Source organism: Lepisosteus oculatus, chromosome 12 (genome assembly GCF_040954835.1).
Source record: "Lepisosteus oculatus isolate fLepOcu1 chromosome 12, fLepOcu1.hap2, whole genome shotgun sequence".
NCBI lineage: Eukaryota > Metazoa > Chordata > Actinopteri > Semionotiformes > Lepisosteidae > Lepisosteus > Lepisosteus oculatus.
This window is the reverse complement of record NC_090707.1, coordinates 4190398-4208086: the sequence shown is the minus strand read 5'-3', so window position 1 is coordinate 4208086 and position 17689 is coordinate 4190398. Positions and strand designations below refer to the sequence as shown.

General features: G+C 43.9%; 1 protein-coding gene across 16 annotated transcripts in view; it reads left to right on the top strand.

Moving 5' to 3' along the window:
* clasp1a (cytoplasmic linker associated protein 1a) overlaps positions 1-17689 on the top strand; it is a 99105-nt gene that overhangs the window by 76602 nt on the left and 4814 nt on the right. For 10 of the 16 annotated variants that reach the window (XM_015358458.2, XM_015358466.2, XM_069196591.1 and 7 more), the window contains 14 exons: positions 687-750; positions 1578-1741; positions 2119-2197; positions 2712-2855; positions 4504-4599; positions 5961-6104; positions 6532-6638; positions 7667-7783; positions 9172-9319; positions 10211-10457; positions 11704-11760; positions 13855-14048; positions 14787-14915; positions 16795-17001. In XM_015358458.2, coding sequence (XP_015213944.2) covers positions 687-750; positions 1578-1741; positions 2119-2197; positions 2712-2855; positions 4504-4599; positions 5961-6104; positions 6532-6638; positions 7667-7783; positions 9172-9319; positions 10211-10457; positions 11704-11760; positions 13855-14048; positions 14787-14915; positions 16795-17001 — 1897 coding nt within the window. The remainder of the gene's footprint in view (positions 1-686; positions 751-1577; positions 1742-2118; positions 2198-2711; positions 2856-4503; positions 4600-5960; positions 6105-6531; positions 6639-7666; positions 7784-9171; positions 9320-10210; positions 10458-11703; positions 11761-13854; positions 14049-14786; positions 14916-16794; positions 17002-17689) is intronic. The other 6 variants (XM_069196596.1, XM_069196598.1, XM_069196599.1 and 3 more) reach the window with 2 other exon arrangements.

Genomic DNA, 17689 nt, shown 5'->3' with positions numbered 1-17689 from the left:
TTAATACAGATGGTAGCTTCACACTGCTCCTTACCTCGCATAAAAACACTGCCAGTATACAGGACGTACTGTAGCATAACAGCACTGTCCCGCCGGCGAGAGGAAATGATGGAAAAGTCCTGACTAGTGTCAGAGCAGCCAGTATTACTGACTGTACAAATGAGCACCCAAGTCTCACTGCAGTGAGCAGTGGCAACGATCCCTTTATCCAGAAAGGCGAAGTCCGGCCTCTCCCCTTACTAACTTCACTGTCCCTTTCTGAAAGGAAGAGAACACGTTTGCCATCCCAGTACAGAGATCATCACAGCTAACAAGCTTTACCTGATCTGGAAATGGCAAGTGATAATGGGCACTGATTTCAAGGCTGTGATTTCTGACTGTCTTAAGCCATACGCGGACAGGAACAAGTGTGTGTGACACAGGTGTACGATACAGTACTGCAGGATCCTTCCTGAACATGATTGCTTCACCACACAGACGCAGAGGAGCTTTCTGTCATTTGCTGGAAACAAAACAACAATTAATTCATTTGTGGTCTATATATATATATGAATGTGTCAAAAATATTCACTATATCAAATAGAGCCTAATTGTTTCAGTTAACATCTGAAGCAGCGTCGTCCCTTATATCTCTCGCTCACTCCCTCAGGTATACGTTGTTTATGCAGTATTGTTCTTTCTTTCAGCCGGGTGGAACTGAAAAGACTCTGCGAGATATTCACCCGTATGTTTGCAGATCCTCACAGCAAGGTAGTTTCAGCGTTTCCTGTCTCTGAAGTGCGAATGTGCTGGTTTCCTTCTGGGAAGTGTTTAAAAACCAAAATACAAAGCCTTAAAGCTCTAACCCCATGGAGAGAGCGATGGTGCACGAGTAGTTGTGATTAATAGCTTGTTGTTTTTTATTGGAAGTTTAATATTGTGAATGTGTTTGTTAGTCTCGGACATTAACAGCAGTTGATTCTTATGTTGCACATACACAGAGGTAAATACAGCACTGTGCTGTGTGTGGTGCAAAGAAATGGCTTTTTCTGTGCTCACAATGGCCATGAGGGGGCACTGTCTCTCTGTTGATTTTTCTTATTACTGGATTTAACATTTCCAGTGCTGATGATGTTGCTGGGAAAGGTACATTCACTATTACTAATGAAGTATTTATCTTGTTGCATGTTCTGCCTTGGTGTGGATTTTAACTTCAGAGAGTAAGTGTGTCTTTTTAATTTATTTCATATAACCCCCAAAAAAAACCAACCAAACTTTTTTTAAACGCATACAATAATTATATTGCTATTGTCTGCATAAACTAATTCTGATTATGATTATTTTCATACCTGGTGCAATTCAAGAGATTGTGTACAATAATCATTCTTCTACAATTGCCTTATTCTTGTTAGGATGCGCTTTATTTTAAAATCTGTAATAAGAAAAGAGTTTGTATTTTAATCAAGATTGCATATTTTCCTGTGTTTATCACATTAACTTAAGGATATTTTGCCTCTATTATCAAATTATTATGAATTGCCCCTGTCACCACTAGCAACTGCTTAATTTTATGTGTGTGTTTCATTTGTATCTGCCAGGTATTTAGCATGTTTTTAGAGACTCTAGTGGATTTCATCACAATACACAAGGATGATCTCCAGGACTGGCTCTTTGTGCTGCTCACTCAGCTCTTGAAGAAGATGGGTGCAGACCTGCTGGGGTCGGTCCAGGCGAAAGTTCAGAAAGCCCTGGATGTCACTAGGTCAGAGTGATGGGGGGTGTACCTCAACAGACATGTCGGCCGTTGGTTTCCTTTTCCTGTCCACTACTGTCTATTGCCCCAACACACATAGTAATAAAAAAGGTTACAAGCAAGCAGAGGCCATTTGTCTGATCTAACTCATTTGGTTTCAAGTAGCCAAAAAAGTCGGTGGATCTCATCCAGATGTTTCTCGAAAGTTAGAGATTCCCAAAATCCTTTGTTTAAAGAGGAGACTCCTGTTCTCGGTTCTGAATACTCTTCCACCAAGTTTCCTCTTGTCTCCTGGTTTGTGTTTCCGCGCTGATTCTGAACAAGACTAGTGGGTTGACTTTATCAGAGCCCTTGAGGATCCTCAATCCATCTGTTTTCTTTTGCAGGGACTCGTTTCCTTTTGATCAGCAGTTTAACATTCTGATGAGGTTTATAGTTGATCAAACACAAACCCCAAACCTCAAAGTAAGTACACTGACATTTTTGATGATTACACAAAGATGTTGCACTTAATGCCTAATAACGTTTTATTAAAAAAAAGTAAATTATACGTCAGAATATTTTGATTTTTCAAATGCAACTCTGCTGAAATTTTCCGGACAAACATGCACTAGCTGTGTTGTGTGAGAAATAATGATATTCCCAGGGTTTTTCTTAAGAGATGCTTCTCAGACGACTGCAATTGCTGAAAATGCTGAAGGCTCTAATGAAATCATTTAAACTCCTGATGTGTGACATTTTAGAATGAGTAACTTGATGTTGGGGTAAAAATAAGGATGAAAAACAAGGGGGAAAAAATCTGCTGTTGGCAATCTTTGTGCAACCTTATTTCAACAAAACAGGAAAGTGAAAAGAGTCCTGTGGATTTTCTGTTAACCTGAATACCTGACACAGGGGTTTCAGTTTCAGGGGTAATGGTCTGCTCCGTGTTAGCCATTTCTCATGATGTGCATCACATGTTTTCAATCCTGTGTTAAAGGTAAAGGTAGCAATCCTGAAGTATATTGAGTCCCTGGCCAGGCAGATGGACCCCACTGACTTTGTCAACTCCAGCGAGACGCGGCTTGCCGTCTCCCGTATTATAACTTGGACAACAGAACCAAAGAGCTCAGACGTGAGAAAGGTGGGTGCCTCTCTTGAGCTTCCTGATGTGCCGTGGGACTGGGCCTGTCGTTCTCTCGGTTCCCTTCGAGTTGGCTCTGGTGAGCCTGTCTGTACAGGACTCGGCACTGTTGCAGTTTTTGACACAGCTGTGGTCCCTCATAGCGAAACTGAGGGAAGGAGACCATAGCTCGGGGTCAAAACGTACTTTTTTTTGCCTTTGTTTGCAACTGCATTTACTCAACCTCTTAAATTATATTTGTGGTACGTGGTACTGTACGGGGGTCGTGCAGTTCCTGCAGATTTAGACTTTTGTGCTGCAGTACTATATAAAAGGACGGGACCCTTCATGGCACAGAGCAACACATGGCTGCGAATCTGAACTGTTATTCTCGTAGAAGAATAAATGGAAGACAAGTGGTTTAGGAGGGGCTGAAGAATTAATAGGGAAGGTGGTGGCTCTGGATTAAAAACACACTTGACTTTTAATTTGTTGAGAAAGCGGCTTGTTATTTTTGAACACTACTAGGCTACTTTGTATTTAACGTACTTTATTAGGGGTGCTGTTGAATTTTGATTAAGTGTAAACCTTTCTAGAATTAATCATCCATTCAGTGAATGAAGATGGATCCGGATCAGGCCCCAGCCAGTGCACTGTTTTGATGAGTCCTACAGCAAAAATACTTATAGGAATTATATGCGATACACTGACAAAACAATTTAGGAACTTGCTGGTCTTGTAATGCCCATAGAAGCATTTTCTTCCACAGTCTTTTGTCTTTTTGTTATACCTTGTGTGTCGTGTCAGTCAGCATCACTTCATTTTTGTTAGTTGACAAAACAGATAAGGGTGAGCTCAGTGTTGTTTTTTAAATTATTTTTGCACTACAAAAAGTACTTTGAAATGTAAATAAATATGAGGTTCTGAGAAGGTCGGATATTGTAACAAAATCTCATTTCCAAGTAGAACAAGCTGTTCCCTAAAGGCAAGTCGTGTGCAGGGTTCAACTGGTCATGGCACCTGCAGCTCCACGCGCCAGGCGTGTGTGCGTGGGGATCCACACACATCACCGAGAGCTGCAGTCTGACTCCATGGCACTGCAGGGAGGCCTTCCTGGAGCAGAACACAGGGGTTTCTGCTCTCCGAAGAAAGCGAGCACAGGATTCACTTTACTCAGGCTTTTCCTAGTTATCCTCAGATTCAGAGATGAATTAACAACAGTCGTGATTTCCATTATTGTTCTGGGCCAGTAAGTAGCTCAGCTAGCTGGGTTAATAATCCCTTGCCCTCTGTTCTCTTGTGGAGGTCACAGATCTGGTGGTGAAGCGGGCCAGCAGTGTCAGACTGCGAGGGTTATGCTAGTTGTTTTACTGCAGGCTCTTTAATGATCTGCTCTCAGATAAGGTAGAAATGAGTAACGGCTGCTTTTCAGGCATTCGGCTCCAGGCTTTCGCAGGCACCGACCTAGTAAATGAAATTGAGCCAGTGGGTGTAATCGAATGCCCTCTCCGTGCATCACCCCTTCCCCGCCTCTGCCGAGACGGTGTAGAACGTGCAGCGGGGTTCAGGCATTGCGGCGAGAGGTGGATGAAGAGGGGCGACGGGGAAGAGGAAGGTGGATCTCCGTTTCTCGTCCCCTTAACCCTCCTGTTCTGCCTGTCAAACCCAGACGCTTCACAACTGGGCGACTGAGGAGTGGCCAGCCAGGCCCAGTACCACACCTTCATTACCTGGTGAGGGGAACCTGGAGGAGAGGTGCAAGCAGGTAGAGCCCACCAAAGACTGTGGGGTCCCCTATAACCTCTGGATGAGCACCCCTCCTGAAGCGTGGCCTTTCTCCATAACCCAGCTTTGCCTGGCAGCTTGGAATTGATCACGTGTGAATGCATTAATATCCTCGCTCCTTGTTTTTCTAAGAGTTGTAACATGGGGGTGGGGGGCGGTGGGGGGAGGGCTCTCCATACCGAATTTGACGTTCCCAAAACGGCGAGGAGACAGGCTTGCTCATTTCTCAGACCGGGATACGTCAGCAGGTAATTTTGACCCTGTTGTGTCCATGCGGTGACTTTTGGGAGGGCTTGGCCTCTAAAATAAAAAGGGAATGAAAAAGTGAAGACTAAAAAAAAAAGTTTTTCCTCTGCCACTGTTGCGTTAACGCACTTCACTCTTCATTAAAGCTTGTGACAGTAACCTGCATGCGTGTTTACCATTGGTCCGTTTGATAGACAAAGCGTGTTTTGTTGTCTTAACTCTCAACCAGGCAAAGCTGAGTCTGTTGATCTCGCTCTAGAAGAAGCTTGGCAGTGACTTAAGGAAGCAGTAGCAGCTGTATCTAATTACAGTATCACTGTGCATCTTACCCTTAAATGAGGAAAGGCAAATCAGTTGGCCCACACGTAGACAATAGGGTAGACAATTAGTTCTGACGCACTAAGATTGTAAATTTTAGCATAATTATTGGGTAATCTACCTGTTGTGTGTATTCTTGCATGAACCCTGATTATTTCAGCTTTGGTGTAGTGAAAGGCAAACCAGATAACACTCTTTTAAAATACTTCTAGTACACCTGGAAACTCTGCAACTTTAATGTTGGGCATGCTGCAACACAGAGAAATATGTTCTTTTCTTAGTTTAGATAATTATGTTTTAATGTTCTTCCTGCTATTGGCACCGGATGGAATATTCTAGAAATGTATTTGTGTACAGTATATGTATGAATCGGGTCGATCTGAGCCACTGAAAACATTGTTTTTACCAGGAGCTGAGCACAGCAGACTCTCTTTGCTTGTGTTTGTTACTAAAAGCCTTTGCCCACTTAACCTGATTTACTGTGATTATTTTGTGTCGGCTACTAGCTACTATGGTTTTGTAGCTAGTACAACATTCCAAGAGGTTTACTTCCAGGACTGGGATTCTTTTAGGAAGGTCCCTTAACCTACAGGTGGATTTCTGTAGCCAGAAGAGCCTTCATGAATGACTAGAATATTTCATGTAACGTCATTTTGTTCCTGGTGCTGAGCCATACAGGTTAGTGCAGATAAGTGTCCCTCTGGTCCTGTTTTGGTGGTGTTTCTCTGCACTGCTGTGTCTGAGCCCTGATCTCTGCATGTGTTCTGTGTTCCCCAGGCCGCCCAAGTGGTCCTGATTTCTCTGTTTGAGTTGAACACCCCGGAGTTCACCATGCTGCTGGGTGCCTTGCCGAAAACATTCCAGGACGGGGCAACCAAACTCCTGCACAGCCACTTGAAGAACTCCAGTAACACCAGTGTAGTAAGTGTACACAAGACTCCTTTGAAAGAGCCATTATGCAGTTGCACTGCTTTGCTCTTCAGTGTACTATCGGGTCATGCAGTCATTTGCAACTTCTTAGAAAAAAAAAACAAACCCACACAACAGTTCTGTGGTCGTGTTAAATCTTCTCCACAGCAATATCTTGTCAATAGTACCGCTATAATGTCCTCACTGTGTGGTAGTGCCCTGTTAATCCTGTATTTAGAGACATAGTACAGAAATATGCAAAACAATGGTTTAGTGGTATTTGCTTTGCAAATGCGTGATTGTTTTGTAAGTGAACCCTGATATACCGGAAGACTTTTTGCTCAGATTTCTATCTGCTGTGCAGGGAAGTCTTGCCATCGTGCCGTCGATGAGCGTTAATAATTAACAAGGTGGACGTTTTCCCTTCTGCTGTGTACAGGGCTCTCCCAGCAACACCATCGGGCGCACCCCGCCTCGGCACGCCAGCAGTCGCACCAGCCCCCTCACGTCGCCCACCAACTGCTCTCACGGGGGCCTGTCGCCCAGGTACCGTGCCCCTTCGCTGCGGCCTGGCCGCGCAGCCGCATGTCAAGCGAACGGCGAGTCGCGGGCGGAGGGAAATGGAAGTTAAAACGCTTCAGCGAGATTGCATTGACACAGCGCGTGTTCGCGCAATCCACAGATCATGTTAAGATTATAGATTGTACAATTCTAAAAGCTTTGCAAAAACCTTATCATGAAATGTGGACACAGCAATCGCGTTTTGTGCGTTCTACTGATTTCCCTTTTTTAGCATGTTTTATGGGGTCTTGTCCTGTTCTGTGTAATGCAACTGGCCTTTGTAGGGAATTTAAGTACTTTGGAAAGACTGCTTGCTTGTGATAGAAACTGGTAAACAAAATGGAATACTCCACTAGGACACTGGCTCACCCTTCAGTGTTTTGGGGACTGTAAGTGTTGCCTTTAAAGATTTGACCTGGAGCAGTTTCCTACCATGGTGGTGATGAGTTGAAATAATAATGATAAACGGCATCATTGGCATTCTTTTAAAAATAAAAAAAACACAGTGTGCAGTACTATGAATTAAAAGTACTGTGTGAGAAAATAATGCAAATTATGAATCTGTCTGTAAGGCAGAATGTATTCTTTTAGTTCTTGCTTGAAATCTCTTCAAATTGCTGTAAAGCACCTGTGTAGAAAACAATGCTTTGTGTAACATACTGATGCTTTTATACCTCAAGCCGGGCTCCATGACCCGAAATACAGACGGTAACCTCTAGATTAATATCGAAAGGGCTGGCTGCTTGTTAGAAACAGAACAAAAATAGAAGGTGGGATATTTAGCAATAAACAGAACATTCCGTATTTGTTTATCTGTTTCTGTTAACTCCTTCTAGTGATCTCTAATAGCTGCATGCCCCTAACAAGCCACTCAGACTATAGTTTCTTTTTCTCTTTTTCTCCTCTCTCTGTTTCTCTTCTTCCTCTGCTTTCTTCTCCGTTCCGTCCCCCCCCCCCGTCCCCTTTCTCCCCTTCTCTTGTCCCCTCTCTTCCCGGCCGCTCTGTGGCTACAGTCGGTTTTGGGGTTGGAGTGCCGATGGGCTGTCAAAGCACCCCCCTCCCCCTGCTCAGCCTCACTCCATCCCCACTGCTCCCTCCCACAAGGCCTTCAGGCGCTCTTACTCTCCCAGGTAACACGCTGCTGCTAGCCGCCAGCTGGGGCGTCACAGTAGGGCAGAGAGGGGGGCGACAGCGAGCAGGGGCAAGGGCCCCCCTCCCAGGGCATGCCCCCGGAGACGGAGGTTTCTCCAGGTCCGGTTCGCGTGCTTCCTTCGTGGTAGCGTTCTTGAGAATGAACCTTCCAAACAGTGCAGCAGTTGGCGTGCGCACCTCTGGCTTCACAGAGAGACTAAAGACATTCTCTTAAAAAAAAAAACCCTGCGCTTTCTGGGAGGGAAAGCCCTGCCACTTTCTGTCTGTCGGCGGCTGTGATGCGTCTCTGAAGCCTGTCTTGGCAGAAACAGCAACGGGACCCCTCTGGCACTGATCGGGAGCTGATTTGTCATCTTTTTTTCCTCTAGTGTCTGCTGTTCAGTCTGTTTTCACTTAATGGGAAAAATCAAACATGTACTGTGACGCCCCTTCTGGAGTATGCTTCTCCCGTGCATCATCTTTTCTTTGTGGAGATTTTTAAATACAGCTTATTTCCTCTTGCATGCATTATGAGTGGCTTAACTTGGCATATATTTCATCTTTTTGTCTGTGCGTTTTTTCCACAACTATGTTGTTGCATTTCAGGACGAGCTTTGCCTTCTGATCTTGTTCCAGTAAAGACCTTTTAGCTCCATAGGTCTGTTTAGGACATGTAGGCTTCCTGTTTGTGTCATACCTGTGCCAGTTGGGTTATTGGAGATTTAGTTACAGGGAAATAAAGCAGTGTTAAAGGAGTAAAAATATCAAAGGGCTATAAGGACTTGGTAAGGAAAATTCTTCTCAAGTCGTCTGTGAAAACCTGAATATCCAGTTCAGCATAGATAGTGCAGATAAGTGTTTGTTTCACCTACAAGCCACAGACAGCCTGGACATGTTTTCAGTTAAAGATTTCTAGCTTTGCTCCTCTACTTACAGTACCTCGTAACCTGCCACGCACAGTGAAGGGTTTCAGTTCAATAATGTACTCCGTAGAATTAATCCACTGCGTTTCGATTTTCTTAACATGCTCACAGACACAGAAAACCAAACATTTAAGATTGCACCAATGCACATTTCTTAAGGCAAAATAGATCATTTATTTAATTTGCTCATCTGTCTTCGTAAAAAAAAAAAAAATACTTTTCATGCTAACATAGACCCCATATTATTTGCAATGAGATACCTGTTCTTTTACAAGATCTGAGAAAGAAACCTCCCATTGCATTCCAGTCTGTTTGTACTGGAAGGGAACAGTCTGTAGGACTAGGGCAGACTCATGTAATGGGGCAAAGACTCACTTTGCGTCAGAGAAAAGTATGCATGCAATTTATTGTTGAAGAGCAGATCTGACAGGTTGTAAAGTGCTTCTCATGGGTTTTTTTTCAAGCATGCTGGACTATGACACAGAGAACATGAACTCCGATGAAATCTACAGCTCCCTGCGTGGGGTCACAGAGGCCATCCAGAGTTTCAGCTACCGGAGCCAGGAGGACCTGAACGAACCCATCAAGCGTGAGGGCAAGAGGGACGATGGGGTGAGTACTCCGAGCTGCCCTATGATAGGGATAAGGGCATTGTGTTACCAGCTGGTAGCCTCTCAGAAGCTGATGAAGGCCGGGCCTAGTCAGACCTGGGACAGGAGATCTTCCATGGAAAACTCGGATGCTACTGTAAGTGATGTTGGTAGACCAGTAGGTGACATTTTTCCCCATTGACCCAGAACGTCCAAGCCGGTGCCCCAGTACGGTGAGCAGGGGTAAGGAGCTGAAAAGAGTGTTGTCCTTTGGGTGAATTGTTAAACTAAATACTTACTCTGGTACGGTTACAGTTTACTCTGGTAAACTTAGTACTTAAACTTTAAAGACGCAGGGCACTGCTCTAAAGGGTAGGGTTGTTCACCCTAGTCTCTTAGCTGCATTCCACACTAGATTCGTACAGTTTGACCTCGCTAATGTTCCTCTTTAATCCAGATGGCAAAGGAATTTTCTATTCTTCTGCCCGATCTCCAGTGCAGTGGGGCTTCTGTGTTTCACACAGGTGGGGGCAGGTAATATTTATATTTAAAGCACTTTGGAGATCCTTTGAGATGGAAAGGGCTGTATGATTACAAGGAAGTATTATTAAATGTGTATGTACCCAAGGAATTTGATAAGAGTTTAGTAAGAGAAATATACTGCAGCACTCCTCTGCACAGAGTCGTAACTACGCATGTACAGTCGTTTTCCAGAGCTGGACGGGAAAGCAAACTCCATTTTGAAAGAAGAATCTTCATGTCGGATTTGGTCATTCATTTAAGTGTAATCCAAATATTAATACACGACTAAAGCAGGTTCCTTATGTTTACTTCCACCCGTCCTGACAGCTAAACAGGGGACGTCACCGGTTTGTCCCGGCGGCCTGTAACAGGTTGCTTCTGTCCCGTCCAGGTGTGCAGGGAAGGTGGGATGGCGTCTCCGGGTTCGGACCTCCGTGTGGGTTTGGACGTGGTGGAAGGGGGGCGGACAGCTTTGGACAACAAGACCTCTCTGCTCAACACGCCTTCGCCGCGCTCCTTCTCCGGCCCGCGGCCTCGAGAGTACAACCCGTACAGCTATGCTGACACGATCAGCGCTTATGACAAGAGTGCCCTGAAGGAGGCGGTGTTCGATGACGACGTGGAGCAATTCCGTGATGGTAAGGATCTGTATACTGCCGCCAGTCCTTGCACCCGAGTCCTGTGTGCACCCTTTTCTTATCCGTCTTCCACCTCTTCCTCATATCGTTACCTCATCTCTGTTTTGTGTTACAAATAGGACAAGTGTGTGCGGGGTAATCACAGGAAAGGGGATTTACGGTTTACAGTGCGAGGAGTGGATAATTAAGGATAAATAAATACAAAGCCCACATTAAATAGAAAGCAGGGTGATAAAAATGTTTCGAACACAAACATTGCTTAGGTTTGAAAAGAAATACTCAGAAAAAATACTTGAGCCTTTAGGCAACACTCGCATTTTGGGTTAAGAGTTTATCTTGGCAGCCCCTCAGGACCTTATCTGCAAAGAAGAGACGAAAGCTCTGTTTACTCTTTATACAACTTTCCCAAAGCACAAAATACAAGCATGCTGTTTGCAAAACACACAGGACTAGGTCTGGTAAAGTTAGTAGTGCAAATCTCGCCCCAGTGCCACTGAGCAAACCTGTTCTGCACTGCTGTGATGATGACAGTCTCTCGCAGGCAGCTGCTCTTTGTCGCTGAACGCTTTGGTCTCCGGCTGTAAATAACCCAGATGTGGTGGCTCTCGGTTTGCACAATCCTTTTTTTTTTTTACCGTTATGTTTTCTCATTCAGTATTGCCCTCAGCAACGTCTGAGAAAAAAACACAACTTGCCTAGTGAGAAGGTAGCTAAATATTTAAGCTTTGATCTTAAGCGACACGATACTTAATGGCTAACGTATGATTTCCCAGTAACATGAGGCCGTAAGTTACATTACGAAAGTAAGTCTGTGCAACATTGATTAAAGGTGATTTAGAGTGATATAAAAACTCCATGAAGCTGCCTGTTTATAACAAGGTCATACTCCTGTTTTTTATATTTTTATACTCAATGTGGATATCCAGAAACATTCACTTTGTGAGAATTATATGTGAATTGCAATCAATATTCAGGCATATTTCAAGAAATGCATTGAGGAGAGTTAATTGCAAACTTTAAGTTTGAAATAAAAAAATCAAGGCTTGTCAGGAGCTGAAACAGTTTCACAGGAAGGGGGTGAAGAATTGTGGATTGGATTATTCATTTATTAAGCACTTTGTTGAAAGATGATTGTAAAATTTTACGAAACATTTTAGAACTTGCACAGGGTTTCACTGTGAGGGGCAGAGCAGGGTGTTGTAAAACACGTTCATGATTGTCAAATGCTCCTTACTGTCCTCTCCAGGCCGTCGACAGGACTGCGTTGAAAACAAGATGTTGCATCCCAAGGGTTTTACTCCTGGTAAAATCATTTTCAATGCAAAATATGTAGAATAAGATAGTCCAGAATGATTTTATGTGGTTAAAGTGGGTGCAGTTTAACTCCATCTGTAAAATGTGGTGTCATTCATCTAACTTCACCTAAAGCTTTTGCACTACTACCAAACATAAATGGAACAAGCTTGTCTTCATTACATGCCTTTAACACTGACTCATACATGCATTATCTTAACACTGCTAGAAAAACAGGAGAAGTGAGATTGAGAATTAAGATGTTCTACTAATAACGACTAATAGTGAAGAAAAATAAACACTTTGGCAGCATATTGATGTTAAGGAGTGCATTTTAAATTAACAAATGCATACAGCAGACACATGCATGAGTGTGCAGCATACAGTTAATATACTGATGCACACGTTAAGATTGCTAGAGTGGGACATATAGATTCCCTTGTGCTGTTGGCACGATTGAAGGCATCGTCTTTGCCCAGAGGAGGTGATGTTCAGCTTCAACAATCAGCAGACCAGTCTAGAGAAATCGGGAACGTCTATCTTTAAGAACTGGCCATATACTAGAAGATGCAGAACCACACTATCTTGAGGACTGTCACATGCATCTTGCCCATCTGTGCGGTCATTCACAGACCGCAGTGGCTGCAGCAAAAGTAATTCCAGGTAGAAGTAGCCTGTGCAGCATTAGAGTGATCTGGATGCTCAGGGGTAACGCTAACAGCCAAGAGACACAATCGCTGTCTTTTGTGGGCCAGAGTGCCCCTGAGGTGGGGGCAGAAAGCTTGTTTTGCCCCTGACGGAGCACTGCAGAAGGCAACGTGTAGCGACTCGAAGTCGGGAGTCATGCGTCTGTTGCGTTCTTCAAGCAAGTCGGTGGTGTGGAGGAAGTGTGGTGGTGCAAGGTGGAATCAGGGGTTAACTCAGTAACCCCTCTGTCACGAACTGAGGACAGCGTTACTGCTCAGCAATACATTCATGAGGTCCTTAGGCCGAGGTAGTTGTTCCAGTCTTTTAAAATCAGTCCAGGAGTGTCAGATTTCCGGCTGGACAATGCGAGATCACCCAGTGCAGGATTACAGTGGCACAATTTCCAGAAAACAATGTCCAGCACTTGCTTTGGTCACGTTTTAACCCTGACCTGAGCCCAGCAGAACATCCTTGGCAACCGGCTCACCAACAATAGCCATCTGTCATCAACAGAAGACGCTGTTGTACCCTTCCTCATGTGGCAGCAGCCACAGAGGAGTGATAGAACATCCCAAAGCCTTCGTTTATCCCAAACCCCTCTAAGTTTTTTAAGTGATATGATGTCTGGAAATCATCATTTTCACAGTTCATCATCGGTCTTGAAATTTGATCATGAAAACTGATTTATTGATCTTGTGATCCGATCCTTTGATCATATTACTTGTGCGAACCAGTAAAAACGCTGTGGTAAACCAAGCCTTTGAATATATAAATTGAATTGATTAGGAAGTGCATTTAAAACACAGGTCAGGTGGCACTTCGTTACTCGAAGTATGGAGCAAGCTAATTAGTCATGTTGTTGAAGCTGATATCCTGGGCTTTTTTAATGAACTGAAATGGATAAAATCCTTGATCAGGCACATCAGGCAAGAGCAATTTCATTCAGACATGAAGCACAACAGATCCAGGGCTTTTTGGAGCCACCAGACCAGGATCAGTTGCTGAAATGTCTTGTTCCAGTAACAGTAACGTGATCTAAAAATGTATTGGATTCACAGGTGCAGACATGACACTTTGCTCATTAGCTTTCTGTCTCTTTGATGTCCTCATTATTGTAAATTATATATATATGTGTGTGTGTTTATACACATATATATATCTTGTGTTTGTCTATACCCTGTTTGTGTATAATATTTGCCCAAAAATCTATCGATATTGTACATGTATCACAAATGCAAATGATTTGACTGTAAAGCAAAAATAGTGCTTGTGGCTTTGCAGTCCCAGTACCTGTAGGCGAGGAGTTTCACTCCGACCCTGAACATCGTGCACTCAGGCGCAGCCGCTGGCCTGTGCGTGTGCGTGTCGTTTCGGGTTTCCGTTCCGTGGTGGTGATGGGGTTCTCGCCTCGTCCCAGAAGTCCCCGTCGACCACTCCGACCTGGTGGCGGACCTCCTGAAGGAGCTGTCCAACCACAACGAGCGCGTGGAGGAGCGCAAGGGCGCGCTGCTGGAGCTGCTGAAGATCACGCGGGAGGACAGCCCAGCCGTGTGGGACGAGCACTTCAAGACCATCCTGCTGCTGCTGCTGGAGACGCTGGGCGACAAGGACGTAGGTCTCGGGGGGCTCTCGGCCGCGGGCGCCCTAAAATCAGGACGCCCCGGTGACGGCGGCGAAACGGATCGGCGCCGATGCATGTTCCCAGCACAGAGGACTCTTCTGCAGAAAAACCTAGTTAAAAAAATTCAGACAGAGTAGCTCAGAAAAGTCACTAGGTTTAATCACCCCAAAATCTCTTTAATTTAGGGTATACGCTACACGTATGTGAACAAGTAGAGGTTAATTCTGTGCTGAAAGCTGGAAAGGAGAAACAATGATTCAACTGTTTAGCCCCCTTCAGGTGTAAAGAAGGGTGAAGATTGGACACACCTGTAGGAGGTTAAACGGCTTAATCATCGTTTCTGCTTTCCACTTTTCAGCAGGGAATTAACCTTGTTTAAGTGTTCTTTTGCAGCCATTGCACAGTGACACAACTCCCTACTCAAACACCTGTATCTCTATATTTTGCTTATGTTTGGTGTGGCTTATTGAGTTGTTGAGAGTCCTCTTTGACAAAGGCTGAGGGAAAAAAAAACATTTGCATCTCCTTGGTTGTTTGGGAGTTCTGTTGACTGTTATTAATAAACAATAAAAGAAAACATTCTCATAGCTAATTCTTGTTCTCCTTTGGCGTTATATTGACGGTGTAAATAATATTTGCAGAAAGAAAATAAAAAGGGTTTCTGCTCTGATTAGCAAGCTATGCTGTTTTGTCTGTAAAAGCTCTGACTGTTTTTTCTGTTCACTCAGCACTCCATCCGAGCCCTGGCGCTACGAGTCTTGAAGGAAATCCTACGGAACCAGCCAGCCAGATTCAAAAACTATGCAGAGCTCACAATCATGAAAACGCTGGAGGCACACAAAGATTCCCACAAGGAGGTGAGTGGCAGGTGGCATCGAGAAGCAGCCCGGCCCTGTCACCAGGCTGGGACTTTGGCTCTTTCGGTTGTTAGACGCTGAATGATCCAAGGGTTCCATTTAGCTGCTTCTCGAAAGAAATTGGGGAAAAAAACACTACGAGAAATACAAAATAAAAACGAATCTCCCTTTTATTCGCGCCTGCAGACTAGATATAAGGACATAAAAGGGTTTAAAGCTAAAGAGAGCCTTTCAACCTATCTGGCCTATATGGTAGTAGAAATTTGATCATTATGGATGTCATCCAGCTGTTCCTTGAAAGAAACCAGGGTATCGGATTAAACATCTTAGCTAGGTAGCTCGTTCCATAGTTTACCCTTTGAATAAAGAAGTGCCTCCTCTTCTCAGCTGTAAATGAACTTCTGCGCAGTTTCAACTTGCCGTTTTAAATTTATTGACTCTCTCGGCTTGAAAATTCAAATTAGTTGACATACCATTCCCAAAGTCTGGCCGCAATAAAGAATGTTGAGGTTTTTTTTGGAGTGTGTGCTAGTTGAACCAGAAGACAGGGCCCGCCCGTTTGTTTTACAGGCAGGTGATAGAATTCCCTCTAAGGATTAGTGAGTGGAAATAGTGACTGGGCAGTCCTACATAAAATAACACAAAGTCATTATATTCAATGTCTCATAGAGAGCCACAGTCTGGAGTCTGATCAGTATAGTATATAGACTCCACCTACCGCTGAGCCTGGTGAAACAGTGAAGGCCTGTTACCTTTCTGGTGAATGACCTTCAGTCAGGCATGACTGGTTGGGTGTCACCCCTGTGGCTCTTGTACCCCCTCGTCATGGCAACGGACAGCTGGCCACTACTGAGCAACAGCAGGCTGAAACCCTGAAATTGGATCAAGCCGTTTTTAAACCACTAGTTTTAATTGAAGGCATACAGTCACATAAAAGTATTCCGTTCCACCTCACTTCATGGACGATATGGAAGGGCCGGAGTTAAAGTGGAAGCTAAATGTCAAATCAGAACAAATGGAGCTCATAACTTCCATATTACATATTTAAATGACGTGCATAAAGATTCAGGAGGTTAGTGTTTCTTAAACAGGATGAAATGTAGGTAATATAAATGGTTGTGAACTTTTTTGTTATAAGTGATTTAATTTTTCCAGTTAAGCCCCTTATTTCCACTTAATTCTCTTATACCCTATACCTTTACTTGTATAACACAGTATTTTATATTTGTGTCTGTATAAGATACTTATCAGTCTTTCACATTTGACAAATTGAAAAACAATTTTTTTAGCATTTTCTTAGAAATTCATCCTCCTAAAAATAGTTACATCCAGCATAAATGCCTAAGATGTCTTCTGCTTTTCAAGGGAATGGACTGAATATTTTGTATTCAATGTGACACAAACTTTGCTTTATTTCCAGGAATTTAAAGCTTCAGTTAGCAGAATGGTGACCTGCTGTATATGCTGGTCTTCTTACTGAATAAACACTAGAGTGTGCTGTAGCATTCTTAGCAGTTTCTAAAACATTACATGCTAACGTTTTGCTCTTCGTGTTTGGTGAGAAGTATTCTGATTCAGCTGACATTGTTTTGAGTAATTGTTCTTGATTTAGGCAGCGGTTAGTAGTTCGAAATTAACATAACATCACTTTATTAGCCCTGTACAATTTCTTGCTTTAGGAATTTGTCTTTTCACATACCCCAGCTTGCTCTCCATGAGACACAGACACACAGACAGGGAGAGAAGCTTGAATTACCCCTAAGGGGGCACAAGGGGTTGAGGGAGGAGGGGGGTGAATCGGGGTGCCGCACAGTCTTGTTTGCCCGTTGCCAGTGAGCAGTGAGAGGTGTGACTCCACTGTCCTTCTCTCCCCGGCCAGGTGGTGAGAGCCGCAGAGGAGGCAGCCTCCACGCTGGCCAGCTCCATTCACCCGGAGCAGTGCATCAAAGTGCTGTGCCCCATCATCCAGACGGCCGACTACCCCATCAACCTGGCAGCCATTAAGATGCAGACTAAGGTCATCGAGCGAATTTCGAAGGACTCCCTTCACCAGCTCCTCCCAGACATCATCCCAGGACTGCTGCAGGTAACGGCCTCGTCCCGGGTGTCAGCTGTTTGTGTTGGCGAGGGGGTTATTGAAGGACCGAGGAGAACTTACACAATAAACATGTTTTGACAACTCCTGAGGAGGCCTTTTTTTAGAACCAAACCAGAAATATCCGGCAAATCATTTCCTTTCATGTTCTACTTTTGATACTATTTATCTTTTGACAGTCATCACTGGAATAACTTTGAAAGATGCAGGCATGTATTAATTATTGCAATCCATTTGGGCCTAATTTTTTTAAAATTGAATTTGTCTCTTTATACAGTTTTACAATGTATGAATTCATACATCTGCCTGTTCCCCTGGCAGAGCCAGCTGTGTCAGGCAGATGATCCTTGACAAGAGTGGAACAGCTGGGCACTGCTGCCGACTTTGACTTCATATATGCGGCACAGAATTAGAATCCTCTTCAGGTGGTTCTGATCTCTAATATTGTGGAACAGTCACAAGCCAATTATCATTCATACTCTCGTGATTTGTTCTTGATAATGTTTTTCCTTATCCACTTATTTTATTGATTTTGTACAAGTGCAGGTCACCCTAGAAAAAGAGCTTCTGTGAAGCAAATAAGATCACTTTATTGGCCCTGTACAATTTCTTAGGAAGTTGTCTTTCTGCATACCCCAGCTTGCTCCCCATGAGACACACAGACAGGAGGAGAGAGAAG